The following is a 26,876-nucleotide window of genomic DNA, read 5'->3' as shown; positions in this document are numbered from 1 at the left end:
AAACTACCCCTCCTGGCTGTTTTTAGATTTTGCCGTGGTCTGGCCCCAAAGTGTTTTGAAATGCTCTGAATGCTTATTGTCTAGCCCTGCAATGAATAGGTAGAAGGGTTTTTTGTTTAAACCGGTTCAGTTCTTTGACTTCTATGAAATCATGTGACAGAGGATGTATTTGCTGGATGGGACGAGAGAAGCAAGTGCCTTCTATTATATAAGCTTCAGAGGATTTCCTGAGAAGTGTTCAGCCTTCACTGCTGTGTGTAAGGAAATCCTCTTATCTGGGCAGTGCAATAAATAGTGCTGCCTCCTGTACTAGAAATAGAAAAACACATTCTTAAAACGTCTGTTTTTAAAAATGTGGCTTTTAAAAATATATCAGCCAGAATTATTCTTTTGTAATAAATCCCTGTAACATCGTGCTAAATGTACATTTAACTAGATACATAGAGGTAGAGAAAGGGGGAGATAGTGTGTTAAAAGAGGGTTTAATGTGCGTTCGGTAATGACAGGAACAGTAAATAATCCTACAGGTTTACAAACCTAATCCAGAATGTCTGTCTGTAGGCCTTATGTTTGTTAAAGTTGGTTGGCAAAGACGTTAAAGGCGGTTAATAAAGGGCTTTTTTGCTCTGAATTTTCAAATATTCTGGGAGCTGGCTGGGTGACAGTATTAAGTTACAAGAAAGTGGCTGAGGACCTTGACTGAAAGCTCTGGAAACACCCGTCTTCCTCCGGTTGCAGTAGAGGAATTTGTTGAGTTGAATAGACTGCTTCTTTCTTTAGACCTAATTGGATTTTGAAGTTTTGTTGTTTTAGATGTAGAACTTCTTTTTTGTCCGTGCCCTGCAATAAAGTCGTCGTTTTTCTTAACCGAAGAAATCCACAACGTATGTGAACTGTTGTCACATGACACTACTGCTTTTAAATAAGCCTTTAAGAGGTTGGGCCAGATGTTGGCCACATCTGTGTTTTCGTTTCATTGAAAATTTCATTTCAGCCCTGTTATTAAAAGAGAAAATGATCATTTAGAAATTGTTTTGAGAAGTTTAGCAGCTGGGAAGATCTTTCTGGCATACAAAAACCTAAGGGGCATACTTTCTGTGCCCCGGAGTGAGCTGTATAACATATAGCAGAGGAATGTTCATAGCTGGTAGGGTCTGCTCGTGTTGGAAGTGATGGCTATGGAAGGTTGTAGACTGAAATGGATGAGTTCATTCCTGAACTGGCGTTCTGCAAAAAAATTTAGCGTTTTTTTTTTCTAATGGAAGTTTCAACTGGGGGGTTGAAGGTACCCCAAACTCGTTGGATTTAACGAATATCTGTCACGTAGGCAGCAAAAAGGACTCCTTGCAGGCAGAGTGGATACCCTGCAACTACTCCCTGCAGGGCTATCTTGGGGTCTAAGAAATCCTTATTATGTGTAACTTGTCTCTGATTTCTTCTCTTTACCAGTTGGCGAATGAGTTTTCGGTCCCTGTTGCTAATTGATCCAATGAGGAAAACCGGCACCTAATTCAGTAACAAGTTGTATTTAAAATGACATGTGAAACTGTTCGTGGTGCCTGAAGTGACATCATTCTCAGCCTGGCCAACAGACACCTACTGCACTGTGACATATTAAATTTTAAATCTCTGATCCAAAAATATAGCAGCGTATAGGAGAAGCGAGGTGCTTAATGATGAATAAAAGCTGCTGCAGCTTGATTTCAGTGGGGATGTTTTTATTATTTGCAAAACGCTTGGGCAGTCTTTGCAGCAAATAATTGCGGGATTCACAGAATTTTATGTTATGTTTTGCTGTGACCTGGGTCCAGAATAGTTCTCAGATACAGATACCAAACTCTGATTTTCTAGCCTGAGATTTTTAAAACCTGCTAGTGGTTTACGAGAATGATTCCCCTTTTCTTTGGCCCCAATTCCAAGCCTGTGTAAACAGTTGTTATTTTTGTTTATCCACTGAAGATGAGGGGGAGAAGAAAAAAACTTTCTTGATCCACACAAGCTAGATTGAAAGTTTTATTTGTTTCCCCAAAATCCGGTGGGGAAAAAAGGACAGAGGAAGCAAAGAGGGGGAGACGAGCTCTCTTCTGAGCCCCAGCACTCGCTCAGCATACAGGAGACCCTGCTTTAATCCCATTTCTGCACAAGCTTCCTCAGACCTAGGAGAGGTCTAGGCGCTCTCTGCTTTTGAGCTCTCATATCCTGCATAAGGAATGAGACTTTCCTTGGATCCAGGTGTACCATCTCTAGGAAAGGCACCTTGGACACCAGGCTGCAGGATTTACTCCTCTGCTCCGTGAATATCGAACCCTGTACGTGCTTTTGGGCGACCGGTTTAACTGTTTGAGTTTTGTCGAGGAGAGGGTTACGTGGGAGCGCTCGTGTTTCCTACCTCTGCTTGTTTCCACTCCCATCTCAAGGCCCCGCATCGCGAAAACCTGCCGTTTGGTTAAGGAGGTCCGGCACCGGCGGGATCCCCCTGCGCCATCCCAGCATCGCCCTTCTCGCTAGCTCTGCGTCTGGGAAAAATACCAAATTGGGGGAGTCTGACTATTCAGAGGTCTTGAGAAGCGGGGAGACACATAAGCACGAGTGGGGAGCACAACCGTGAAGGCGCCAAGCTGTTCTGCAGCGCTTTATTTTTAGTTTGCATATTATTTAAACCTGGCCTTTTTCCTTTCTCTTTCCTTTCTCTTTCCTTTCCTGTCTTGTCCTTTTCTCCTGCAAGAAAACTCATTATCTGTTGCCCAAGCTTGATTAAATATACTGGAGATTACCAGATTGCTTCATTCCTCAGAATAATTCTTCCTTGAATTATTTATTTTCTTCTCTACCTGTGTTGCATTAGTAGTGCATTACTACTGTACATTAGTATGATGTGGAAAACCAGTTTTTGCTGCTGTAAATTATGCCAGTACCTAATTAGGCCTCCGTTTTGTGCTACTGCATTTTTTAGTGCGTAGAATAAAAACCCTTCTGTTTTCAAAAATCTTAGTAAATATAAAGCTATAGAGTAAAATTGTAATTAAGGAAACTCATTAACGCTGAGCATTTATCTAGACCCTTTCATAGCTTTTAAAAATTATTTTAAAATCTGGAGATGTTTTTATAATTCCCATTTTACAGATGGGAAAACTAATATACATCTTTTTACAGAATTGACATGAGTTAAGTGGTTCTGAAAAATCAGATGGTAAGTGAGAATCAAGTGTAAACCATGGGAGGACCGTCAGCGTGGTGGAGCGTTCGCTGGTCCGTGCTGCTTCCCCGATAACCAAAAGTATTTTCTAAGCCAGAATTTATAGCTTAGACCTGCGGGCTCTGACAGAAAGATTCATGTTACGATGAAAGAAAAATGGTGCCATCTTCCTAAAATGCCTTCCCCAGCTTCCGAGTGAGCATTTGTGGCAGTAAACTAAAAAAAGAAGAACAAAAAAAAAAAAAAAGAAAAAAAAAGAAAAACGCTACTGGAAATGCCCCACAGATGTTCAGGGCTGAAGCGGGCCGCACCGATTCCTGACCAGCAAATTTTTTTTCAGTGGCGAATTTTTGGCTGCAGCCCCCGGGCTGAGAACGCGCAGGCGCACGTGAAGCCTCGCTGAGGAAGAGCGGGAGGACGAAGGCGCCCCAAAGACGGCGGTTTTGGCAGGCGTCGCTTTGCCCGGGAGCCTGAACCGCAGCTGGTTTTGAGCGCGCGCCCGCCTAATCAGAGTGTGTTTTTTTGTGCAGGTGAGAATTCGGGCGACGGGGAACTGGATCTCAGTGGAATTGATGACAGCGAAATAGATAGGGTAAGGTATCGCCCCGGCCCGCGCCTCCCGCCCGCGGCTGCCGGAGAAAGAGGGCCGGTTCTCGTCCGCGGCGTCCTCTCCCCTCCCTGCCTCGGCACCCCGGCAGCGCCGACTTTTGACGTGTACAGAGGTTCGGGAGATTTTGGCGATCTGAGTTCAAAACAACTGTTTGTGCAAGCCCATGAATTTAGTGTTGTTCCTTGCCCTTATGTATAAGGGACTGTTGCTGCTCGCTCTTATTGCGCTGGAATAACTGTATTTTAGGACATCCTTTACTCTTAAGAAGGACTTTAAAAAGTTTTTGTAGCTGTAAATATATTATTTAATTAAGATACATTGAACATAAGATGCTGCTATGGAAGCCGAACTGGAGAAACGGCATGCACAGCTTCCGTGCTCAGTCAAAGGCTTCTGCAGCATTTTCTATATTTATTTTTATTTGCATGGCAGTGAAAGGTATCCGTTACTGTATGGCCCAAATATAGGTGACAGACAGCTGTGGAAAATAACTTATTGAAGGCCACCCAGCAGCAGGTCAACGCTGAAACACAAGATAGAGGCCAGCTCTTCTGATCCTTGGTGTGATGCCCTCTCCAGTCAACATGCTGGTTTGAAGGGAAAGGCGTAATTTGAACAAATAATGCTAATGCTACCAGCTCCTTTAGGAGTCCTAAGTCATTGAAAGCTATGGGGTTGCCTAGATACTGCTAAGAATTTAAGCTGGTCTACAGAATATTCCTGGTGATGGATCAATGAGTAGGAGAAGGCTCCGCATGGCATCAGCAGTGAAAGCGGGTCCTGTCAGGCCGGCAGATGGAAAAAGTGTCTTGTAAGTGGAGTCAGCTTGGTGCGGAGGTAGCAAGGAGCCCGTCAATATGAAACCTCGCGGAGGTGATTTTAAAGCTTTTCAATATAACAGATCAGTAATTTAAACAAAAGCTGGGGAAGCGCAGACAGATTTTTTTCCTCCTTCTAGACTCTGCAGTGGGGTCATAATTCTGCTTTTACGACCTCACATTCATTTCCATGGCAATAGGCGGTAATTTTGTAAGCCCAAGATTATGAACTCTCTAAAAGTGTAAGAAGGATGAATAAGTGAGCTATGAGGAGGCGCGTTTTTACTATTACGACCTGCCTTTAATAGAAGCAGATGAAGCAGAGAAAATATTGGTCTGATAAACCGGCGGTAGCACGGCAGCTTGGTTCGCCTTGTTTACCCTGATAGGAAGGACTCCTCCCTGCATTGCTTGCATTTGATTAGAGCGATTTTTCTCGTAAAATCCTTATGCGCACCCTTTACTTGGAGAAAATCCAGAAGGCAAAAAAATATAAAATGTAGAAATATCAAATTGTTTTACTAGCACTTAAACATCGTTTACAAGTTTTGGGTCAGCTCCGTAAAACTAAAGTGTCTTGTTCGTGGAAGATGATCCCGTTTGTCTTCTCCGTTCCGCAGAAGTTCTCACTCCCAAGGAGCATCACAATTACAGAACCTTTGCTTCACGGCCAGTTGTACTAAATATTGGCTTCACTTTTTATACCTAAGTAGCTGAAGAAGGAGTTCTCCCTCCCTCCATCCTTCCCTCCCTCCCTCTTTCTGTCTGTCATTCTGTATTTCTGTCTGTAATTTATCTGAATAGTTCTAGGTATGTTTTTCAGCTCCACACATACTAACGATGTTACTGAGACTAAATGGAAATAACTGAAAAAGTTTAGATACGGGTGCTGAACCCAACTCTCTGAAAGCTGGAGGACTAAAATACCAGCAAACTAAACCAGATTCGTCCCTACAGACATGGCAGTGAACTAATAATCGTAATAACTGTGCCTAAACCTTCACAGAAACCTAGCCAGAAGACACATGTTTCTGTTTTGGTAGCACAGAGCAATGGTTTCCATACTGTTTTGAATTATAGACCACCATCAACAGACAGAATTACTTGCAGACTACTGTGTTGTCATGGTAGTCTCCATATCATCTGAAAAAGATCACGGAAACAGGATGACTCTGTAGGTTAATTGTGGACCACTGTCAGTGAGTCCTGGATGGCTATTGGTCACCCCATCGTAGTTTGGAAAGCGCTAACGCTGGTTTTTTACAACGTGCCATTGTTTCCGCTAGCTCTCGAAGTTACTAGAAGTGCTCTGATTCTTGCCTCTTGGTTGTATTTTCTTTTGTTAATGTATTTTTAAAAAACAAAATGTGGATAGACCTTGCCAGTGTTTTTTTCATTGTTTTTTTCTGTGGTTTTCAAGTTGATTTCTGAAAACAGATTAACTTTGTTTTGCCTTTTAGTATATACTTAATGAAACAGAAGCTCAGATAAAAGCAGAGCTGTGGATGAAAGAAAATGCAGATTATTTGAAGGAACAAAAAGGTAAGTATAGAGGACTGAAATTCTCCTTTTGGCCAGTGTTGCTGAAACATACAGCCTATGTAATCTTCATGCCGGTTACCCTTTTGTCGTCTTTCAGAAAAAGAAGCGAGAATAGCAAAAGAAAAAGAACTTGGGATTTATAAAGAGCACAAGGTATAAAACTGTGTACTAATTGTGTTTGTTTGAAAATGTCCTGGAAATTCTTTACATCTGTTGATCAACTGCGTGTAGGATGTATGGGGATAATGGTACAGGTCACCACTAAACCGACAAAACTTACTATATGTCTACCTGTTATTGAATGGCAAGGCTCTAAGTTTTCAGTTGGTGAGTAAAACACTTTCTTCTTGCCTGAACTTTTTGAAAATTAATGTTACGAAAAAATGCTTTGCACTGCAAATTCAGAACAAGTTCACTGCATTTATGATTACTGTCCTAATTGCTTGCTTATTTAAATACAATTCTTAAGACATGCCTGATTTTTTTTTTAATGTGTGCATGTGGAATTTGTGTGTACTTGCTGTAAGTTCAGTACTTTTCTGGACTGTTAAAATAATGATTTCTTTATGAAGAATTGAACAGATCTTTGTTTCAGTAACTTGAAGGAATATGTTGTTCTACCTTTCATAAAGAGTGCGATATTTATGTTAACAAATGGCATGTCCTGTCTCCAAGTTGAGCAGTTTAAAGCAGCCTAATTGGCCGTGTATTCACGATTTACAGCATTAGTATTTTGCGTAATTGAGCAAATACAAGTCAAATCTGTGCACAATCTTCCACATGCAACTAAAAATCCACATTAGCTTTTAGTGTGTATATCCTATATCTTTTTTTTTTGACTAATGTGAAAGACAGAGTTTCCTACTTCCCCTAGGTATTTCAACAATAAAAACAAAACCAGACAATGAACCACTGTTTTATACCTCAGAGTTTCTCATTCGTCCTGCACTTACAGAGACGTGGCATTCTACCAGCAATTTTCAAAATTGTATAACTCTTTGGCACAGGAAAGTAGCCCAGACACCCACCTTTTTGTTCCGACAACATAGGAGTTTTTCTGTAACTCTGTATCGTTTCTGACAGCTGGAGTAGAGCTTGATTAATACAGTGCTTTCAGATTTCAAGGTAGCACTTGACCCATGTAGGTAAACAGAGGGGCTATTATAAATTAAAAAATAAATCTCCTGTGGAGCTTGGTGTTAAAACCTTCTTTTGAAAAAGCAAATGCTGAATGAGAAACAGAGGATCTTTTTTGTCTACCTACCCAGGCGTGAGACATGGATAGAAACGTTCTGCAGTGTCATTTCTCTTCGTCTGAATTTGTGCGACGTCAAACTGCAAAGCTTAATGTGAGGCTTGGGCGTGCAGCCCTTGGCCAAGACGGCAGGGCCGCCTGTGGTGTGCGGGTGACGCCACCGTTGCACTTGCTGCGCGTCTGTAGCATCCTCTTACCCGCAGCATTGATGCCCGCCCACGCTCACAACGCTGCTTCTGATATTCCTGGCCTTTTTCAGCGTGGGGGAAGAGCTGGGTGAATATTCTCACTTGCAGCTCTCAGACTTCATCTGAAATACTGTTGTAGTTTTGATACAGCCTTATCGGAGAGGGAGCAGTAACCCGTCTTGACTCTAATTTTGGAAGGCATTTTTTAGTGGGAGAATTTCTTTATTTATACGTTGGGTGAGTTAATCAGGATCCCAGTTCCTGTAACAGGAGTTCGTTCCATTTTTTTTCTCACGTGCGAGAAATGGCCTGTGTTCCTTTTCTGGCAGCAACACAAATACGAAACACTAATGTAGATAAAGAATTTGTTAAAAAAAAAAAAAACTGTGCGGGCATTCGGCAAAAATACAAAAGGGCACACTTATCTTTTGGAGAAAAGCGGTCCCTTGCTCCTGTTTGGTCACAGGGCTGGGAGCACTGACTTCAGCATGGGCGGTCCCCTGACAGCAGCACCTGTAGCAGGACTGCTGAGCTGCAGCTCACCCTTCAGTTTCCAAAAAATTTTGTTTGTGTCTACATCACTAATTTTATATTTTAATTAAGCCAAAGAAATCTGCAAAGAAACGGGAGCCGATTCAAGCCAGCACAGCAGGAGAAGCAATTGAAAAGATGTTAGAACAGAAGAAAATCTCAAGTAAAATTAATTATAATGTGCTAAGGGACCTGAACAGCAAAGGAAGTAACACACCAAAGAAAGAGGATGACAGCACTGATGACAGCACCAACACCAAGAAGCTGTCAAGAAGAAAATCTATTGCCAGTAGGAATATAGCCAACCCTGTAAACAGTGTGGGAAAAAGGTACTGCAATTGTTCATTTATATCTCTGTCTGTGAGACTGTCTATGTATCTTTCTGAGCCAGACAATGTAGGTACTGAAACGTTTGTTTGAGGCTAAAATAATGTTGGGGCTCTGTTTTTATTTATTTTGCCTGCAGCGCTGCGGTGGAACCTTATTTATAGTTCACATATGAGAGGCCTGTTTTGGTTTGTGTTAAATCGTCATGGAGCAAAAAAAAAACCCCAACCTCCCCAAAACAAACAAACAAACAAAAACTCAGTGGAAATTCCTAAATGTGAATCTTTCAGCCATGGGCACCTTTTCTTCATATATCCCTGACGTTTGTTGTCCTTCCTTTCTACGTTGACTATATTCACTGACATGACACTAAACGTTCTAAAGCTTTGGCTTTTTGCTTGATTTGAAAAATATAGTTCCCATCTGTTTTGACAGCTAGCTGTTTTGATTAGCTTTTATTTTAGTTTTACTCCAAACTTTTGTTGTTAATTGATGACACAAATATAAAGCTGTACAGTAAATACGCTTGTCGGTTTTCTCGTCTGCATTTGCAAATGTTTTATAGTGTGATGAAAGCTACTATTTTAATGCGTAAAATATTCAGCCTTGCTGGGCAGATTTGTAGTGTGCTGTGAAGTATGTAAGGAGATTGATGTGTGCTATCTGCAATATTCAACGGTTTTATTAGTCTTCAGTTTATGAAATCACATCAGATGATCATTTGAACAGCCTCCATATAGTAATTTCTTATTTGGATGTTATATGTTTATTTATTGCCTAAAAGACATAGCTTTTTGCTTTCAAAAGTGTAGGCCCTATGCCACAAGGAAATTTAGGCTTTTAATTCTTAAATTAAGTAGGCTACTTAATTAAGGCTACTTGTGTAGCCTTACTGGCACTGGGACACAGATTTTCATAATGTAACAAACATTTTTTTGCCCTATTCTTTCTTTGTTCTGTATTTTACCCAGAAGGCTTCGCTTTTGTTCAGCTTCTCACCCTTCATATCAACAGCTTTTCTTTGATGGCTGAAAGAACTCGCTGAGGATTTTAGTCTCCTATATAAGTTTCTCCTTACGGTCATGTCTAATGACCCAAGCGCACACATTTTCCACTGGTGAAGGAAAGCAAAGATGCATTTAGGATTAACTACCAGCACTTAACATATGTGTTATTTGGATTCAACGGGTATAAGTGAGTCATATTTACGGTATTTGTAGTAAAATAAGGCTCTGATTCAGCTGTGCGAAATGAAACGGTGCAGTGGGAAGTAGGGGCTCGTGAGGATCCTGCTGCATTTAGGCGTGAGAGCGACAGTCGGCTGCTTTGCCGCATCTCTGCCATGTCTCTTTGAGGCCTCGTTTTTAGAAGTGTTGGGCACTTGGCGCTTCTGCTGAAGTCAGCATGTTAAATGCTTAACAGGTGTTAAACTCGTTGGAAAATCATGCCATAAATATTTAATTTAACAGTGGTGCAACTTGAAAAGGTTTCTGAATAAATACAAATCAGTATTTTCCAAAAGCAGGTAATAAAGGATGTTTATTTTTCCCCTTGAGAGCCTAAAGTACGTCCTTAAGATGCATAACAGAGTTTTCTGATGATGATTAGCAGATCTCAGATACAATAAATTTTGCAGCAAGACTCTTCAGAGAAGGTTGAGGATGCATGCAGATACGTGAGTTAAGAAGATTTTGCACTCCAGAAGTAGGCAGTGTTCTTGCCTAGATAATATCAAGGATGTGGGAAACCATTAGTGGTTTTTTTTGCTTACAATTAAAGATTTATGACATACTTTTGATTTTTTTGCTAGTAGTCTAAATGCCATGCCTTTTAAGCGGCATGCATAAATTTCTGTGTTCAGCATTGTTCTTGTATGCCATGCATTCGCTTCCTTTGTTCAGCATTGTTCCTCGGAGAGGTGAACGGCGAAATACTTTTCCAGTGATACAAAAATCATGGCAATTTATATGCAATTAATAATAATGCAAACCCTGAACACTGCTCATTAGAAAATGAATGAAGCACATAATGTATCTGTATCCAGGAGGCATTTGCAGAGCTCTTGCTAACTGTTTTGGTTTGTAGTGATTTACAGTCCTGCATGTTTATCTTTATATGTCTTAAATATTTAGTAAGCTTTATTTGCCTGCAGTAGCACCTTGCTTCAATCCAATCCTTCAGTCCAGCTGAGCTGTAGTCAGGTTTTAAAGAGCTGCTGATTTAGTCCTGATCCTAATTAAAAGGTACCAATACCAAGCTACTGTAGGCTTGACAGACCAGGAGAGGAGGGCTGGTTCTTGGAGATTAAAGTAGAGATAAAAAAAAGTAGTATAGCGTACTGCTATTTCTGGGGAAAGGATCTGGAATGTCTTTAAAGAAAGAGATTGTTCCAGCTAGACATATTTCTGTGTGGTTTCTCTCTTTTTTTTTTTTAATATTGTGGAAAATAGCAGTTAGAGTATTAATCAGTTAAATTATGAGGAAAAAACCTTTTGTTTGCTAAAGTTATAATGATAAGCAAATTTTGCAGTTTTGGAAAAAGTTGCAAATTTCCGTCACATTTATAAATGGTTGGAATGGTAAGTGTATTTCAGGGGGCATGCTTAAACTGGACATTCTTTCAGTAAATGGCCCTTTTAGTATAGCTTTATTATTTAGTATAGCTTTATTATTTAGTATAGCTTTATTATTTAGTATAGCTTTATTTGATTCCAAAGATGGTAGATTTTTTTCTGAAACCTTTTTATTAAAAGATCCTAATTTTGAAATCTTTGAATTGCTTGCTTTTTTCTGAAATTTTGCTAAAAAAGTGCTTTCAAAGAATTTCTTTGAGGATCATACAAAGATCTTCCTTTTTCAATGAATAGATATTATATATCAGTATTTGCAGAAGGAAACTGAATTTCTGAGAAATTTTCTCTGCCACAAATGCTGTACAACTTTTTGAGTTTAAGAAGACACATTTCCAAGAATTATTACAAGGTTGTAGTTAATGCGTGTGTCGACATAGTAGGAAACTGATAAAGGCAGTGCAAGTAATTTTAGGAAAGCTTATTTTGTGTAAATAGATTTAATTACTTTTCTTGCTGCCTTTTTTTAGTTCTAGTAGGTATCAAGATTGGTGCTTCGTAAGAAGTCCTTTCACTCTCTGTTGTTACAGAGATGTGGCACAGTGGATGTTACCATAATGGATGTTGCAACTTTAATTTCAAATACCAATTGCACAGTTTGTCTTCAATAATGTTTTCTGTGCATATGAAACAGGTGTCATATAAGTATAATATATTGAACTCCTAGAAAATAATAATTGCTGCTTTGAGCTACTTAAAATCTAAACTGTAGTTAGAGCAGAGTCAGACTCTTGAGTTCTTCAAGTCCGGTAAGGAGAGGGTTTAGATCTGGAAGCTTTTGATTAGAAGATTAATAATTCATTTTATATTTACTTGACCTGAATCTTACAACCTTACTCGTGGAGTGAAAACTGTTGTACCGAGAAAATGTTGGAACGAAAAAGCCTTTCAAGTCACTACTTTTTAAAAAATTTGAGCCTGTTTATTGCTATGTACTTGAAATTGGTAATGATATCAGAGAGGACAGGATATATTATCAGGGGAATAAATGTGTCAGGTTAATCTCCTGAAGAACTTGCCTTGGAAGAAATGAAGCAGGACTGCAAAGCACAGCTGAATCCACTGTAATAAAACAACGTTGTTCTGAATGAAAGCATATGAATATAGAATAGAAAAGCAAACCATGCTTGCTGTGAGTATAACAAAAGCCCTTGGTAGAGTTCTTGGATTTGATTAGATTTCGAAACGCACCTCCGAATTCGCTCCGTGGTCTCGGTTGCCTCGCTTATCGACGGTCCGTTTTGCCGGTGGGCGCTAAGCGCTAGCGGTTTGGCTCCGTGCGCGCTTCCGAGTCACGAGGTCGGGATGCTGCTACCCGCGCAGCCGGGGCACGGGGGCTTGTTCCGCTGTCCGAGTTCCTGGCCTTGGAAGGACGCTTTGAATTAGCATCTGCTCCAGCTAAATTGTCTTTGTCTTTTCAAGGGGTCTTATGACGCCAGAAAAATCCCTTTTATCATTAGAGAGAGTATCTGGAATACTGCACGTCCTTTCCGCTCTCTCAGGTAGAAGTGTGTCTTGATTGGATTGGTGTTCCCGGCTGTTCTGGAGCCTGACAGCCTAGGGGTGGGAGTGAGAGGGCTTGACATGCTATTTGTCTTTTCCAACCTGAAAGCTTTCTCTGCAGATGCATTTTTTGATACTGTGAATGCCTAGCAGAATCCATATCTTTCTTTCCCTGGCAAAGAAGAAGCCCTCAAACACTTGTTTCCATCTCATCTAGGATCACTGATAATTATGAACCTTCTATTTTTTTGGTTTACTGTTTGCATAGACAAAGCTGTTGTACTGCACGACATGGCATTTCATTGCTGGACATTATTAACTCAGCTGGAAGTCTCAATATCCATAATGCTTATGCTACATTTACCATGACTTGTAATTTGTTTCTACAAATCCAAGCAAACAGGTTTTTACTTTGAATGTGCGGTATTTTTATTTTATTTTATATTATGAAACTGGTGTGTATAGAGGGGAAGAGGGTGAGCTCAGTTTTTCCAGGTTACCTAGATCAATCTAGGGTAGCACGAAACCAAGTTCATTTTAAATAATCCAAGGCATTCCTGCGCATCTGAAGAAATAACGCGATTGATGACTCTGTTTCGTTTCTGCCTAGCCTGTGTATCAATTAGACCCAGGTATTTCCTTTGGTTACAAAGCACTTTTGTATTCAGAAAAGAGCTGGGTGTTTCAGAACACTTTTTAGTAGGAAGCATAACATTAAATGATGATTTAAAAGGTTTGGACGTGGGTATGGTAGAAGCTCGTTGCTCGCAGCTGGTGCGGGAGCCCGGTAGGCTGATGTGCACGTGCCGGGATTGCCTCCAGGTTAGTTTTTTGTGACAGAGCAGAGCTTTGAAAGAGGGAGAGAAGCCCCTGTGTTTGGCAGATTGGAAGCTCTTGAGAGTCTTTTCCTTGCTAACTTTGGTATGTATTCTCTGTACAGATTGGTCCTTTGAGATGAGATCTTAAGTGTGTTTTTATATGCTTTAATTTTTCCATCATTTATTTTGACTTTTCAGAATTGCCTTCAGCTCTTTGTCTAATTTACCTTTGATATCCTGTTTTTCCCCCTCTGCTTTGAAGTCTGTTACATGGCTTAGAATTCATGTGTACTACACACTGTGAGATATTAAATTTTAGTTCTTGTCTCTTCTTGTGCTTCAGGCATTCTTTTTATATACGACTAACACACTAGCATAGATTTCCCACCTGGGATAAAATTCCATACAGAAGATGCTCGGCCTGGAAGTACTTGTTGAGATAGCAGTTACAAGATTCTTCTATAGCTTCATTGATTTTTTTGGGTGTGTATTTTGGTCAGTGTTTCTGCTTAAAGCACTCTCGTGATGGCCAAGGGAGTAACTAAACTGTGACTGTTAGTATGAATTTACATGTGTGAACCTTCCCAGGTGAGCCTAGGGAATCAGCTTTTGGTTCGAATATAAGGTACTTGGTAAATAAATTCTCTAGATCACTTTGCCGTAACTGTTTTCTTATGTGGTCTGTGCTTTGAGAATTTCTCTGGAGCATTATTTTATGCATGTTTGTGCTTTGCTGCGGTATATAATCATTTAAATCAAAGGTTAATCAAAATGATTAATGATTTTGAACAGGAAAATAGTGACATTTGATAAGTCCCGCCACTCAAAATAAATCTTGCTAGTATTTTTTACTCTCCTAACTTTTAGAAGGACAAGTTTATACAAATTATGTTTAGTATTTTATTTACAAAAATATTAAAGAAGGAGGAAAGATTATTTTATTTTATTAAAAAAGAAATCCCAAACTCAGCCTTGCAGGAGCTGGCTGTTTGTTAGGAGTTGATGTTTATTCTGACTTTTCTGAAGCTATTTTGAAGATTGATCCTTCAAAATGGGCAGACCCCAGTATGAATAACAGCATTCTTCTTTCACATCTAATGGGGCTTGGTACCCCTGAAAATACAGGTGCGTTGAACTCTGAACCACATATCCATAGTGTTTCACATCAGGTAGATGATCTGTACAGTTCAGCAATTAGCTCCTTGCCAGCAATTAGCTGCTTGCCAGCTATTGTATTGCACAGATTAAGTCTGCAGCCTGCAGGATCTGGACATATTTGTGCTTCTCCTGTAGGAACTGCTTCTGCCATTGACTCCCAAATCATTTCAAGCACTTAAAATAGAAGCTCTGCATTTTTCTGTCATGCAGAATTGGTTCATCAAGGTGAGGTGACCAAAAAAGATCACTCCTTCACGTACGTGACCTTTGGTCCTTTTCTTTATTCTGCAGGAAGGGACGTACAGAGTCGTTTTCCATTCTTTCATGCCTGTTCTGCCAGTGAGTTGATGGAACTGAATTTTAACATTTCCTGATTTGTTTGTTGACTGGAGAGAAATATTCCCATATTGTCGTTTATTTAGTCTTACGAGAATCTTTGGGAAATATATGTAAATAAACCCTTCAAGATAGGATGAAGAAACATCTAGGGCTGTATGAGAGTTCTAGCAATAACAAGCTTCTGCCGGATTCAGTGCTCGGTTCCATTTATCCAAAATGGTTAGAATGCTTTTAATTTAAAACTCTGAAGGCATTGATCTGGGTTGACCTTGTGGCCCAGACACAGGTCAAGTCTTATTTTTATAGCAGCCTTGTTGTTTGCTTAATATAAATTGGATATTGCTTTTCCGCCTCCCACTCAAGAAAAGCGTCTCCTTGTAGGATTCCAAGGGAGGTCAGCTGGGCAGCACAAAAATGCAGAATGGACTTTTGTGACTGTCCAAAATAATTTCACCTTGCTTTTAAGACCAAATAGGAGCAATTTTAGCCCAGCACATAATTTTACCTGACAGTTGTATGGAGAGCTTCTTGTTTAACTATGCTCTCATTTTCAGGTTTATTATAAGAAAATGCTCTGTGATCTTTTTCTTCCAAATTACACTCAGTATGTCTAATGTGAGACTTAATATAAATATGTATGCAGAGTCTCTTGAACTTTAATAGCATGCTAGCAAAAATAGTCCTGGGTGATTTGGGAGATGAGAGGGGAGGGAAGAAACAAAGAAATGGGAAGTGTTATGGTTCTTGTTATCAGAACTTAAAGGTGCATATCCTGCTGTCACAGTTGAGAGTGCTTGAACACTGTGAAGTGCTTGAGTTATTAGTCTTCAGCTTTTTCTGATTTATTTATTTGTTTTCTCCCAAGTGGAAAATGATTGGCTTCTGAACTGATTTTCCTTTGACCTTAGTCCAGCAGGGTCTGTTTGTTGATTGGTAGGTATTTATTAATAATTTATATGTATATTTACTGGTTTTTTTAATGTAAAAGAAAGTGCATGTCTAATGTGTTTTAGACTGCAGGTGAAGTTGAGTTTTCAGTGAATATTCACTAAATGTTGAAGGAAATGGAATAAAACAAAAGTTAACTTTTTCTCAGTACAGTATGGCATATGCTACCAAGACTAATACCCAAACCAGGAAAGCAGTCAAATTAAGCATTTTGTTTCTTGATGATTGCGTACATTACCAGTCCAGATAATTGGCAGTCATTAAGTTGGTATGATTGCAACTTTTGACTATAGCTGGATAAAATATTGGAGAGTTATAGCAGTTTTTTACAAAACTTTAGGTACTAGGTTGTTTGTTCACATAATACTTAACAGGATCTCCAAAATTAGCTTTAAATTGGCTGGTATACTGTAACTTAGTCATTTATGTAAGTGCTATTCCATTACCCAGTGATGTTTCTGTTGTGCTAACGGATTTCAGTTTTGCCTTGCTGCATTTGTTACTAAATATAGGATGAAACATATTGAGATAACTTCTAAATGTGGCTTTGGAAGATATCCGCAGAAAATTCAACTTTTTCTTCAGTTGCTGAATTTCCAATTTATTGTAAGTCAGAAACTTCTGCCCAGCATTTTCCCCTGCCTCCAGTCCAACACAAAAATAGACTGAACAGCCTATTTGCCGTGCTTAGGATTTGCAAGGACAAAGATAACTTGCCTGTCGTCTCTAGACCACAGCTCTCCATCTCTGCTCTGATACAGACCACTTCTTTGTGAGCCAGAAAGAAGTGTTGGAGGGAGACCAGTGACTTACACTGCATCTCCCTCTGCACTTTGACACTGGTAGAGAAACCTGTGCTGCTACAGAGGTAGGATGGAAAGGTACCGAGTAGGGGATGATGTATGTGGGCCTGAGGAGCTGCAGCCCCTCTCCCGAGTGCACAGCAGCTGAAGAACCTTCCATCCTGAGCGCTTTTAAAGGCTGCTGCAGCAGCCATCCCAAACTGAACTGTCTGCAACCTTCCTTTTCCAACAGGACCATCATAGCTGGGAGTGAAAGGATACAATAAAGCTATTGTAGTCCACAACATAACATAGTGTGATAGGTTTGAAATCTGTATTGATATTCAAAATCGATGAGCGCAACCTTGTTGGATTGGCTGCTGGAAGATACTTGGCCACTGAATCCCTCTAAGGTCCCACGCAAAGCAGAATTATTGGTTGTATATTAATAGTGTGCTCTCCCTTTTTCCAGAAGTGGTTTTAGATAAGGTATTTATGTGAAAGAAGTGTATGCCAAATACCATAGTGTTTCTTAAAATCAGTATGTTTCATCTCATTGTTTAGAGACTTCAGGTGTGATGGACATGCATACAAATTTGGAAGCCGAACAAAGTGACTAGCTTGTTTATTTTGTCAGGTTACCTTTGTCTTTCTAGAATGGTGAGATGACAATTTTAATAGAAAAAAAGTCTTTTGCATGAATTTGATCATGCAATAATAAAGAGACAAAATAATTTAGAATCCTAATAAAACTACTGTTGCTGAAGTTGAGGAACATAATTATCAGATTAAAGCTATAGTTTAATCAATCAGTCAGCTGATGAATTAATAATGGAGATTAAAGTCAACAGTGAATCAGATCATTAGATGAAGAGAAGCAAGACTGAAATTATGATGTTATATAACGTATGACTGATTATTACAAAACATTAAGCCTCGAAACCACAGCGAATATAGTTTGCTTCCCAGCTCTCAGAGGCAGCATCCCTTCCAGTTTCTTCTTTAGTAAGTAACTTTAACAGTTAACTCTCTGCCTGAAGGCGCTACTTAGATGAAGGTGGTTTAGATATTCATTCTTCTTTCATTTCCGATAAAATGAACTTTGTGCCAGCAGTCTTTATTAAGCTATATTGGCTTAAAAAATTGATATGCACATATAGTATGCCTTGAAGATGTTTGCACATCATTCATGGCTTAAAAGTGTTACAGAAGAATTGAAAGGAATGGAACAGGAAGAGGTTAACTCATTTGTGTAGGTTGGGGAGTGTTAAGGGCAGGAAAGCAGCTCGGGTGGGTAATGTCGCTGATTGATGCCTGCTGTGTGCGGGCTTTCTCCACGGATTCCTGTAGCAGGCTGTAACCTGGGAGTCTCTTCCTCTCTTTCTTGTCCTCTGGACGGCGTTTAGGCGATCAGGATCCTTAATGTCACTTGGTGATGCAGTAGTGCCCAAACTCGACCTTTATTGCTGAGCTGTTCGTTTGTGATACCGACTCTTCCTCACCTCTTGAAATGTTCCCGATGCTTTGGTGAAGTAATAGCTCTGTTTTCCTCCAATCTGGTCCAGTCCAAAGGTGATTTTGACCTTTGGGCATTTTAGAAAGTTAAAAATTTTTAGGTCTTCCTCTCAGTTTTTATATAATTTATTCTTAAGATCTGGAACATTTGTGCTCCAAAAGTATGAAGAGAGAAACTTACTGAAGCAACTTCAGTCTCATCATGGGATAACAACTCAGGGTACTTAGGACTTGCATTTCCTTAACTTCCTGTAGCAACAGGAGCTACACTTCATCCATCTATCCATATTTTCGTCCTTTCAGTATTTCTTAAAATAGTCCTATTCCTTTTCACCAGCATTTTGTTTGTGGGAACAAAATAATTTGTTCTAATTAGATTAGAAAAGTAACCTTAACAAAAACAGAAATATCTGGAATAGTATAAAACTAACTTAAAATATTACATTAGCACATCAAGAGAAAATGAGGTCTGTACGTACCAAACATAAATGAACGGACATCTTATTAAGAAATGTGTTATAGGTGTACACACATTTACTGTTCAATAGGTTCCATTTACATTTATGTTGATGTGTCTTTTTCAGTCAGTCTGGGATTGTGCCTAGGTGGTCTGAAAACGTCGTTGATCTTACTACACCACGTTCAATTTAAGAACCACAAAAATATTTTATATGGGTGAAATTTAGTTCTCAATTTTAATCTCTTATTTGAGATGTCCTTACACTTCTCTTCCTTCTGAATGCTTCTGATGAGCTACAGCTCAGAATGCAGCGATGTTTTATGGCTCAGCTAGGCTGTGCCATGCGTTTCATGAAAATAAACCTAAATACTTATTCATCAACTCTAAAAGCATGAAACTGTAATGCTTAATTCTGTTCCATTAAAAAAGTAGAGAGAAGAGAGGAGCTGAGGAGTGAGGAAGAGAAGAAAAAGAAAGTACTAATAAAGGATTTAAAACCACGATATTTTTTCCAGCTGGTAAATTGAGTCCAGTGTGAAGTGTGGCGTGTGTAAGCTGTAACAAATCATGAGTTCCGTATAACCCAAAGTACTATCTGGGAACGGTAAAAATGTATCAAGTGACTTATTAGCTAGAGCGATCTAGGTTGGAAGGTGCTTATTTCTGTAAAAATAAACCTCATCCTATTGACCTTTGCAGACCCTGGCTGCCATTCTCTCAGTCTAACCCGAAAAGATTAGGAAAGTCCTTAACATCAAAGGGAACCGTAGCAGCTATTGTCTCTGAGAGCCCCGTTGTATTTTGGAGCGATTTATCAGGACATCAGGACGCAGCAGCCTGCCTGCTCTGGAGCCTTCACCCGCTGGCACCAACAATGCGGCAATCGCCACGTTGCTGTAGGTCAGACTTTGAATCTGCAGACTTTGCCTCGTAAAAACAATGCACATCTCCTAACATGATAGATGGGAAATCTGACTCCGTGATTCATTTGCCCAAACTTGTTTTGAAGATTTGCTGTTTTCACTGAATCAACATTTTCAGGTGCCTCTTGTATTTCATCCAGGAGTGGGGAACTAAGCTCAACTAAAGAACATGCAAATGTAATTAAATAACAGAAAATTTGTCTTTGAGCACACAGTCATCTTCAAATTCTGGATCTTTTAATATGTAGAAAATGATATTTAAATAGCTGTTGGAGTAGAAGGAAGATTTTCTGCATTTATTTCTGTATCATCAGGAGAATTGACTGAGAACATTTCTGAGATTAGATAATTACTAGGATGTAGTTTCTATACTAGCTTTAGGTTGCAGTTTGAAATTACCTCTTAAAACATAAGCAGATCTTAAATTATGAAGTAGTAGGAAATTCTGAGATCCAAGGCCTTGAGTGGGCGTGAAGTACAGTGTGCCTTCATTATTTTGTTGCTACTTAGTAGCTCAGAAGTATTAAGCATAGTGTTTTATTAACTTCTTAGTGAAGACCAGAGACTGGAAAACTCAGTTGATGGTTCAGCATTTGCTGATAGGATTTGCACCTCATGGAAGTCCAACTCTAAGGTGGTTTTTACATAGTACCTATGAGAGGCAAGGCTGAGTAACGGATGCATTTCTGTTCAAATTACTTTCCCTCTCCTTTCAATTTCAGTATCTGTTGATTTCATTTTAAGACCCATTTTAAACCAAATGAAACAGCTTAGGCTTTTTTTATCACAGTAATCAGGAGCTTTAATATCCTACTTCTCTACACACCATAGTTTGAAGAGCTCGTGTTTGTGGAGGTGTTGGCTGTGCGGGACATACCCCATGGGAGGTGCAGTGGAGCTGATGGTATCCCCAGGCTCTAGTTTTAAGTGATTTTAAAAGCTGATCAATATTTTCAGACTTTTATGGCAGTGCTCATCTTTTCCTAAAGCACAGTCATGAGAACGACGAAGCTGCCCTTGTCTATACGTAGTGCTCCACATCGCAGTGTCGGAGATGCTGGGCTGTCTTCCAGTTTGGACTTCACTTAACAGGGTAAATCTGACGTGATTTAAACACTGTTAACCACCGTAACCAAAGGGTCAAAATGAGAATCTTTCGAAGCACTAATATATAAGAGAGTTCTTAAAGAAGAATTTAAACATACCTGCTCTAAAAATGTCAGTAAGGTGAGATGGGAAATGTTTTAGATAAGTGATTTCGACTGAGTGTTGTAGTGATGGATCACGTCAAGATTTTATGTAGTGTAACGTGTCTAGAGATGGATTTTGTTCCAGCGACCTCAGTGGACTTTGATTCACTCTGTTAAAAGGTGGAGCAATGTGTATTTTGGTATGTATACAAGCAGTGCAAAGAGCTGTAGACTCAGTCCCTAATGAGGCAGATAGTTGAGTGAAAGTATGTTCTCAGTCTTTTGCACACTTCCGGAACGAAATGGTAAAACAATCTATTTAAGAACGTCTGAATTTTTTCCAGTTTGTGTTACAGCTTTCCCTAGTAAGTTCCTTAATATGTTGTCCATAACTATTACTACCATTACTTTCTTTTTTTTCCCTTTTGCCTCAGTTGTGCGATTTTTTTTTAAAGATGGACATCACCTCTGTGTTTAATGACCTTCTTTTCCTATAGCTATTGTCAAGTGTATTTCAGTGTTTATATCTTTCTGTTTAACTTAGGTTCTTAGGTGATTTGTTGACTGTAGCCTTTTTCAAAATCTAGAAAAAGAATCTTTCATTATGCATGAAAAGGAAAAAATAGATGTGTTTTTCTTTCCCTTAGGACTTCGACAGCACAAAAAAGATTACAATAGGAAAATGGAGAAAAATAATAATTCAGAAACCTTGAAAGATACACACTGATAAAACTGTGGGGAACATTCACATATCTGTCATTTGGTCTCTTGAAGATCAATACTATGAGACTAATCTATGATGCTGCAGCAGTCTATAATAACTCTAACATATTATCTTTCAGAGTATTATTACAGGAATAAAAATTGCTGTTTTTAAAATTTGAAGATATTGGGATACTCATCCTGGCATTCATTATTTCATAAAATGATCAACAGTGTTCTCTGTGTGCACACACAGTTCAATATTCTTTCAAAATGATAGTGAAGGGTGATCATGCTGTTCCAGTGATTCTGTCCGCTTGGATGGATACCAAAAAGCAGAATTCAAAGCAAGCAAGATGTGACTGGTTCATTTCTGATCCTTGGTCTTTAGAAAAGTATCATCTCTGCTGTTGTTGTGATCAAGGGGAGGAAAAGGAGTGTCTGTGTCATCATAATTCTGCACAGTGAGATTCAAAAAACCAGTCTGGGATTTTTGTAGTGATTTCTGTTCTTTGTAAGCTTGATTCTGGGAGTTTGTAATTTGGCTAGAAGGGAGAAGCGTGCTTAGTAATATACTTACTGCTGTACTGATAGACAAGTTATGAAGTTCAGGCTAATTATAATTTCCCATGTCTCCATAAGCGGATTCAAAATGACTTGTTTGTTCTTGTGCTGTACTAACTTGTTTCGTTTATTCTTTTTTCTTTCAAGCTGCTGATTGCCATATCGCCTTTAAATTGCGAAAACATTCCTTAGCCTAATCTTACAGTCTTGTTTTTTTTTTTCAGTTATATTTTGAAACATTAGTGGACAATGGTCAGTAAAAGCCAACAAGGTAGAATTTTTACTGAGGTGGATTTGGAAGCCTCCATTAAACGTATCGCCGTAAAGCAACCAGTCCTATGAGTAGTGGAAGTAATAAAGTCTGGTGTCCTACAGATTGCCATTTTTTCCCTTGTGCTCTTCCTCCCCTCCAGCAAGAACTCCAGCTCCTCTGCTCCTGCAAGCAGAGCCACGTCCTGTCCTCTGGATATCGGGGTGAGATGCACACAACGATCGGCGAGCGGATGCGCGCGTGGGGATTTCTGCTGCAGCGGGGAGACTGCTTGGGACCTTTCCTCCCACTTCTCATTTTCACAAAGCGGATAGGAACTTGGTTACTTTTGTGACTTCCACTCCTGTCAGAGTTTGTCATCCTTGGCCATTTGGAGGGTTGGAAAGGAGTGACACAGAGGATGACACTGGATGCACTGTCAGCATGTCGTCTTGCAGTTGTCTTCTCCTTACAGCGCACCTTGTGCTTGTGGGCAAAGACTTGCAAATTAGTAGTGAGTTACTATTACACAGTAGCTAGTTTAACAGAAATTGGGAGATTTTGGAAGGTTTTTTTCCCCCCTCTGTCCTACAGGAGCAACGACTACTGTGTAGCTTCAAACATTCAGAAACTGTTGTTCTTTTGAGTGATTTTCAGAGTGACTCCAAAATCACATTTTTGCTAGGGACTGAATAATGTTTAACTCCCAAAAATGCACGGCTTAATGTTGCCTGATAGTGGCAATGACTGTGTGGGTGTGATACATTTTATCAACTTTGCTTGTAAGTAACCAAAGGCCATTTGTCATAACACGAGTCGCTTATTGATGACACAGTTGTCTGTGATTGATTAAAAGTGGCAGATTTATTTCAGCTTCAACTCTTTCCATTAGCATTCCTATCGACCATCTGGCAGTGGAAAGCCTCACTTGTGAGATAGGCTGCGATCTTGTTAAAAGAATTACAAGATTTCTTAGGGCCTTTTTTGCTGATGTCCTGATGAGCTAGAAAGTTGTCAGTTCTAGCTTCTTGACGGTTCTTGTTGTGCGATACGGTCAAGACTGCTGTTGCGTCAGCCTGTGATTTGGTTTCAGTGGTTTTAATAGTTGTTAATTATTGCTTTGATTGCAGCAAATACTTAGTTAATGGTTATGCAGGTATCATTTTCGGGGCTTTTACCTCTTTCGTAGCATTTACTTGGTGGTTAGAATGAATAGAAACGTGTCTGGTTAAATGGGAGGAAAAGACCAACTTAGTAAAAAAAATAGTACCTACTGATAAAAACTAGAGCTTTTTCGGAAGAACTTAATTATGAAAGTGTCATGTCAAAATCATTTGATCATTCTTCAGCTACTATAATCAAAATCATTTAAATGCAGTGTGCCAAGGAGGGATGTTTAAAGAACAAAAAGTGGATTCTGAATGAATTTTGATGCTCCAGACTTTGGACTTGTCTGCAAGTCCATTAAATGGATACATATACTGACAGGAGAGAAGTTTGGAGCTGTTGTTCAATGGACAGAGACTGCTCAGGACATTTAGTGGGGTTTAAGCTGGCAGCACTGCAAATCACATCACAAGCTGAAGTGCTGCAGCTGCTCTGCCCCTAGCATCCCCTGACGAATAATAGTACATCAGGGCTATCTTTGCTCAACAGCTTTATGTGGCCTTTCTGCTGCAGTGCTTGGCACCTGGGAGAGTAGCACTCTCTGTGGCTTCCCACCTGCAGCATCCTCTGCTCCTCACAAATATGCAATTCCAAGTAAAGGATTGAGATCTCATTGTTAGGACCCCTTACATCTAGATTTTATAGTGGCCGTTGTAAAGATTAATTTTATCTATGTGTTGCAGAGAGGTGAGTTAAGAACAGAGAAAACATATTCTGTGTTAGTCTTCCTGTATTTGCAGGCTTTGATTTTAATAATGCCTTTAATAATGCCTACTTTTATGGGGATTTTTTGAAACAAGCATTTCCATTTCTCATAGTGTGATAAATTTCTGTCCAGGATCTCTAAAGCCTGACCTTGGTGACTGTAAATATTTTAAATGGTTCCAGGGATGTTTCAGGCTTGTGGAGCTTCTTGAGGCATAATACACAAGGGACTGCTTCATAAATGGGCTGCACGTTGCACTTAGACTCTCACACAAGCGTTGCAGCAAGTAAAGGTGTAAAAATATATATATATGCGTGAAGGTCAAAGTGACAAGCCTTGTTAGGAGATTACTGCAATAGTTCTCTTGAAAAATAATCTCTAACAATTTATTTTCAATTTTATATACAATTTTGCAAGTTGTGTTGAGGCAGCATAAAGATTACATGGATGGTAGTTATTTGTGCGATATTTAGCTTTAGAAAGTGACTGAATCCCTTATGTTTTTGTTTTCCATCATTAGTATTGTTTATGCTGGGGTAGCATGCAATTTCTGAAAATGAAGTGTTTTTGAATAGTGAGCTGGGATTATCCGAAGCACATAAATAATGTATAGTGTAATTCATTTGAAGGTCTCCTATGTTATCTTTTTTGGTCTTAAGTAGGATAATATTGAAGTAATAATTTGGAGCAAATTTATTCAGGCACTCAAAGGTACTTTGTGAAGGATTAAGATTTGTTTGTTCTAAGTATTTCTCAAAAATTCCTTCTTTTATGCACTATTTTAATTCTGCCATCACATGTATAAAAGATGATTATCATATTCTTTTATATGGGCACACGTCAAAGTGTTGCTCATTTCCAGCCCTCAGTAGACTGCTTGATACAAACACTTTGGAGACAGAATTGCTAATGGAAAAGGCCTTCTGTGATAGAGTTTCTTAAAATTTCTTACCTGCAGGTTCATTGGTCCTGCTGACTACATTTCCCTTTAGAAACGATGCCTTTCAGCAGCTCCTGTTGCATTCGTCCTGGTTTTTGGATAGCTGACCAGACTTGCGCACAACACCATCTCAGTGCGCTCCTCTAGAGCACTGGCCAGTTGTCTGCTTGAACACCATCTGTTCCTGGCAGAAGTTGCCTTCAGATACCTAACAAATAAACAGGTCATGGGTAAAAAACCAAAACCTTCCAGGAGCTAATGGTGTTAACATACCCTGCTTCTGTAACTCCTTTAGTATTTCCCTCATAGCACTCAGGAAGCTTGGACTTTTTAGGCAGATTCAGCAGCCCTGAGATCTTTCCTTTTGAGGAGTACCGTCATCTGCCCAAGCAAACACTGAGAGTGGTGCTAACTTGCAAGGTGATGTTCATTGGAAAGCTAGAACAACATGTGAAATACAGTATTACTTCATAATGACATAGAAAATTGTGCTAGTGAAATCTGCAGGAGACAGTAAAGTGAGCCATGCAGCAAAGAACTCTAGAAATAGCAGTGTGGAACAGTGCTGCTAAGCTGCTTCTTCTTCTTCTTCATTTTTTTTTTTTTTTTTTTTTTTTTCTTTTTTTTTTTAAGTAACTGAGAGCAGGAAATAAAAAGAGCATCTTGGAAAAAATCCAGGCTAATGCATCCAGAGAAATCTATTCTGAAATGCAGACATACATGGGAGCAGAAGCTGTAAAAGCTATAAGGCTGAAAGAGGTGCAGAGATAGTGGACTGCAAATTAGATATGAGACTCCACAAAAGGGCCAATTTGGGCCACATGTTCAAGAAACATCACGTGACGGATTAGGGATGCATTAGGCTTTTCTTGGAGAACTATTCAGTTCTGGGGATAAGAGAAAATTGGAGTCATTAGAGTGTTTCAGCAAGGAAAAAAAAAGGTTATGATCTAGAGGAAATGCTGAAACTCAGATATGCAGGTTGATTATAGGAGCCTACAAATACGTGAACATGAAAACATAAAGAGTGAAACAGCAGCGTGTGACATGGCAGGTGATAACTTCAGTGGAGTAACAGGAGAAAAACGTCTTGGTGGTGGTCTGAGTGGCATGTTTGAAGACAGCCCAGTCGGGAAACAGGTGGGCAGCCAAATGCTGAAGTGATAAAAAGGAATCTGGGCCTTTTTTGGAGCTGTGTCTGATGATACCAGATCTGGATTTGTTCCTTAATCACAGAGTGGTTGAGGTTGGAAGAGACTTCTAGAGACACCCTAGTCCAATCCCCCCCCCCGCTCAAGCGTTCATTGACAACAAAACATCTTTGAGAAACAGAGAAGCAGCAAAAGAGCCTCCAAAGCAGCACTTTTAATAGCTCTTTTTTTTTTTTTTTTTTTCCTTTTCAGAAGTTTTTGTTTCATTATGTCTGATGCCAGTCAAGGAGGGAGAAAACTCTTATAACCTTAATGCAAATAAAATAGTAGTGCTCAAAAAAAAATCTGTTCACTTTATATCTCTAGGCTGATGATCCTGACAGACCAGAGAATTTAAAAATAAAATTACACACTTTTTTTTCTTAACTTGTTTAGCTGTGTCAGTCCATTTGAAGCCTGATTCTTACATAGGAGAAAAAAAAATACCTACAGCAATAAATCCATCTGTCTGTCATGCTATTTATCTGTCTATCTATCTATCCCCTAAAGACTTTTAAATGTTGTTTTTTATTTTTATAGTGTTACTGAAAATCAGTTGTGACATTTTCTGTTTAGGCTGCTAAAGGTTTTGGCAGATAGAATATGGATTTTGTCTTTTGATGG

General features: G+C 39.3%; 1 protein-coding gene across 5 annotated transcripts in view; it reads left to right on the top strand.

Moving 5' to 3' along the window:
- Window positions 1-26,876, top strand: part of BRF1 (BRF1 RNA polymerase III transcription initiation factor subunit) — a 170,811-nt gene that overhangs the window by 119,546 nt on the left and 24,389 nt on the right. For all 5 annotated transcript variants that reach the window (XM_062577185.1, XM_062577184.1, XM_062577188.1 and 2 more), the window contains 4 exons: window positions 3,727-3,788; window positions 6,085-6,166; window positions 6,264-6,319; window positions 8,213-8,469. In XM_062577185.1, the coding sequence (XP_062433169.1) occupies window positions 3,727-3,788; window positions 6,085-6,166; window positions 6,264-6,319; window positions 8,213-8,469 (457 nt within the window). The remainder of the gene's footprint in view (window positions 1-3,726; window positions 3,789-6,084; window positions 6,167-6,263; window positions 6,320-8,212; window positions 8,470-26,876) is intronic.

Source organism: Rhea pennata, chromosome 5 (genome assembly GCF_028389875.1).
Source record: "Rhea pennata isolate bPtePen1 chromosome 5, bPtePen1.pri, whole genome shotgun sequence".
Taxonomy (NCBI): Eukaryota; Metazoa; Chordata; class Aves; order Rheiformes; family Rheidae; genus Rhea; species Rhea pennata.
This window is presented reverse-complemented; position numbering and strand designations above follow the sequence as displayed.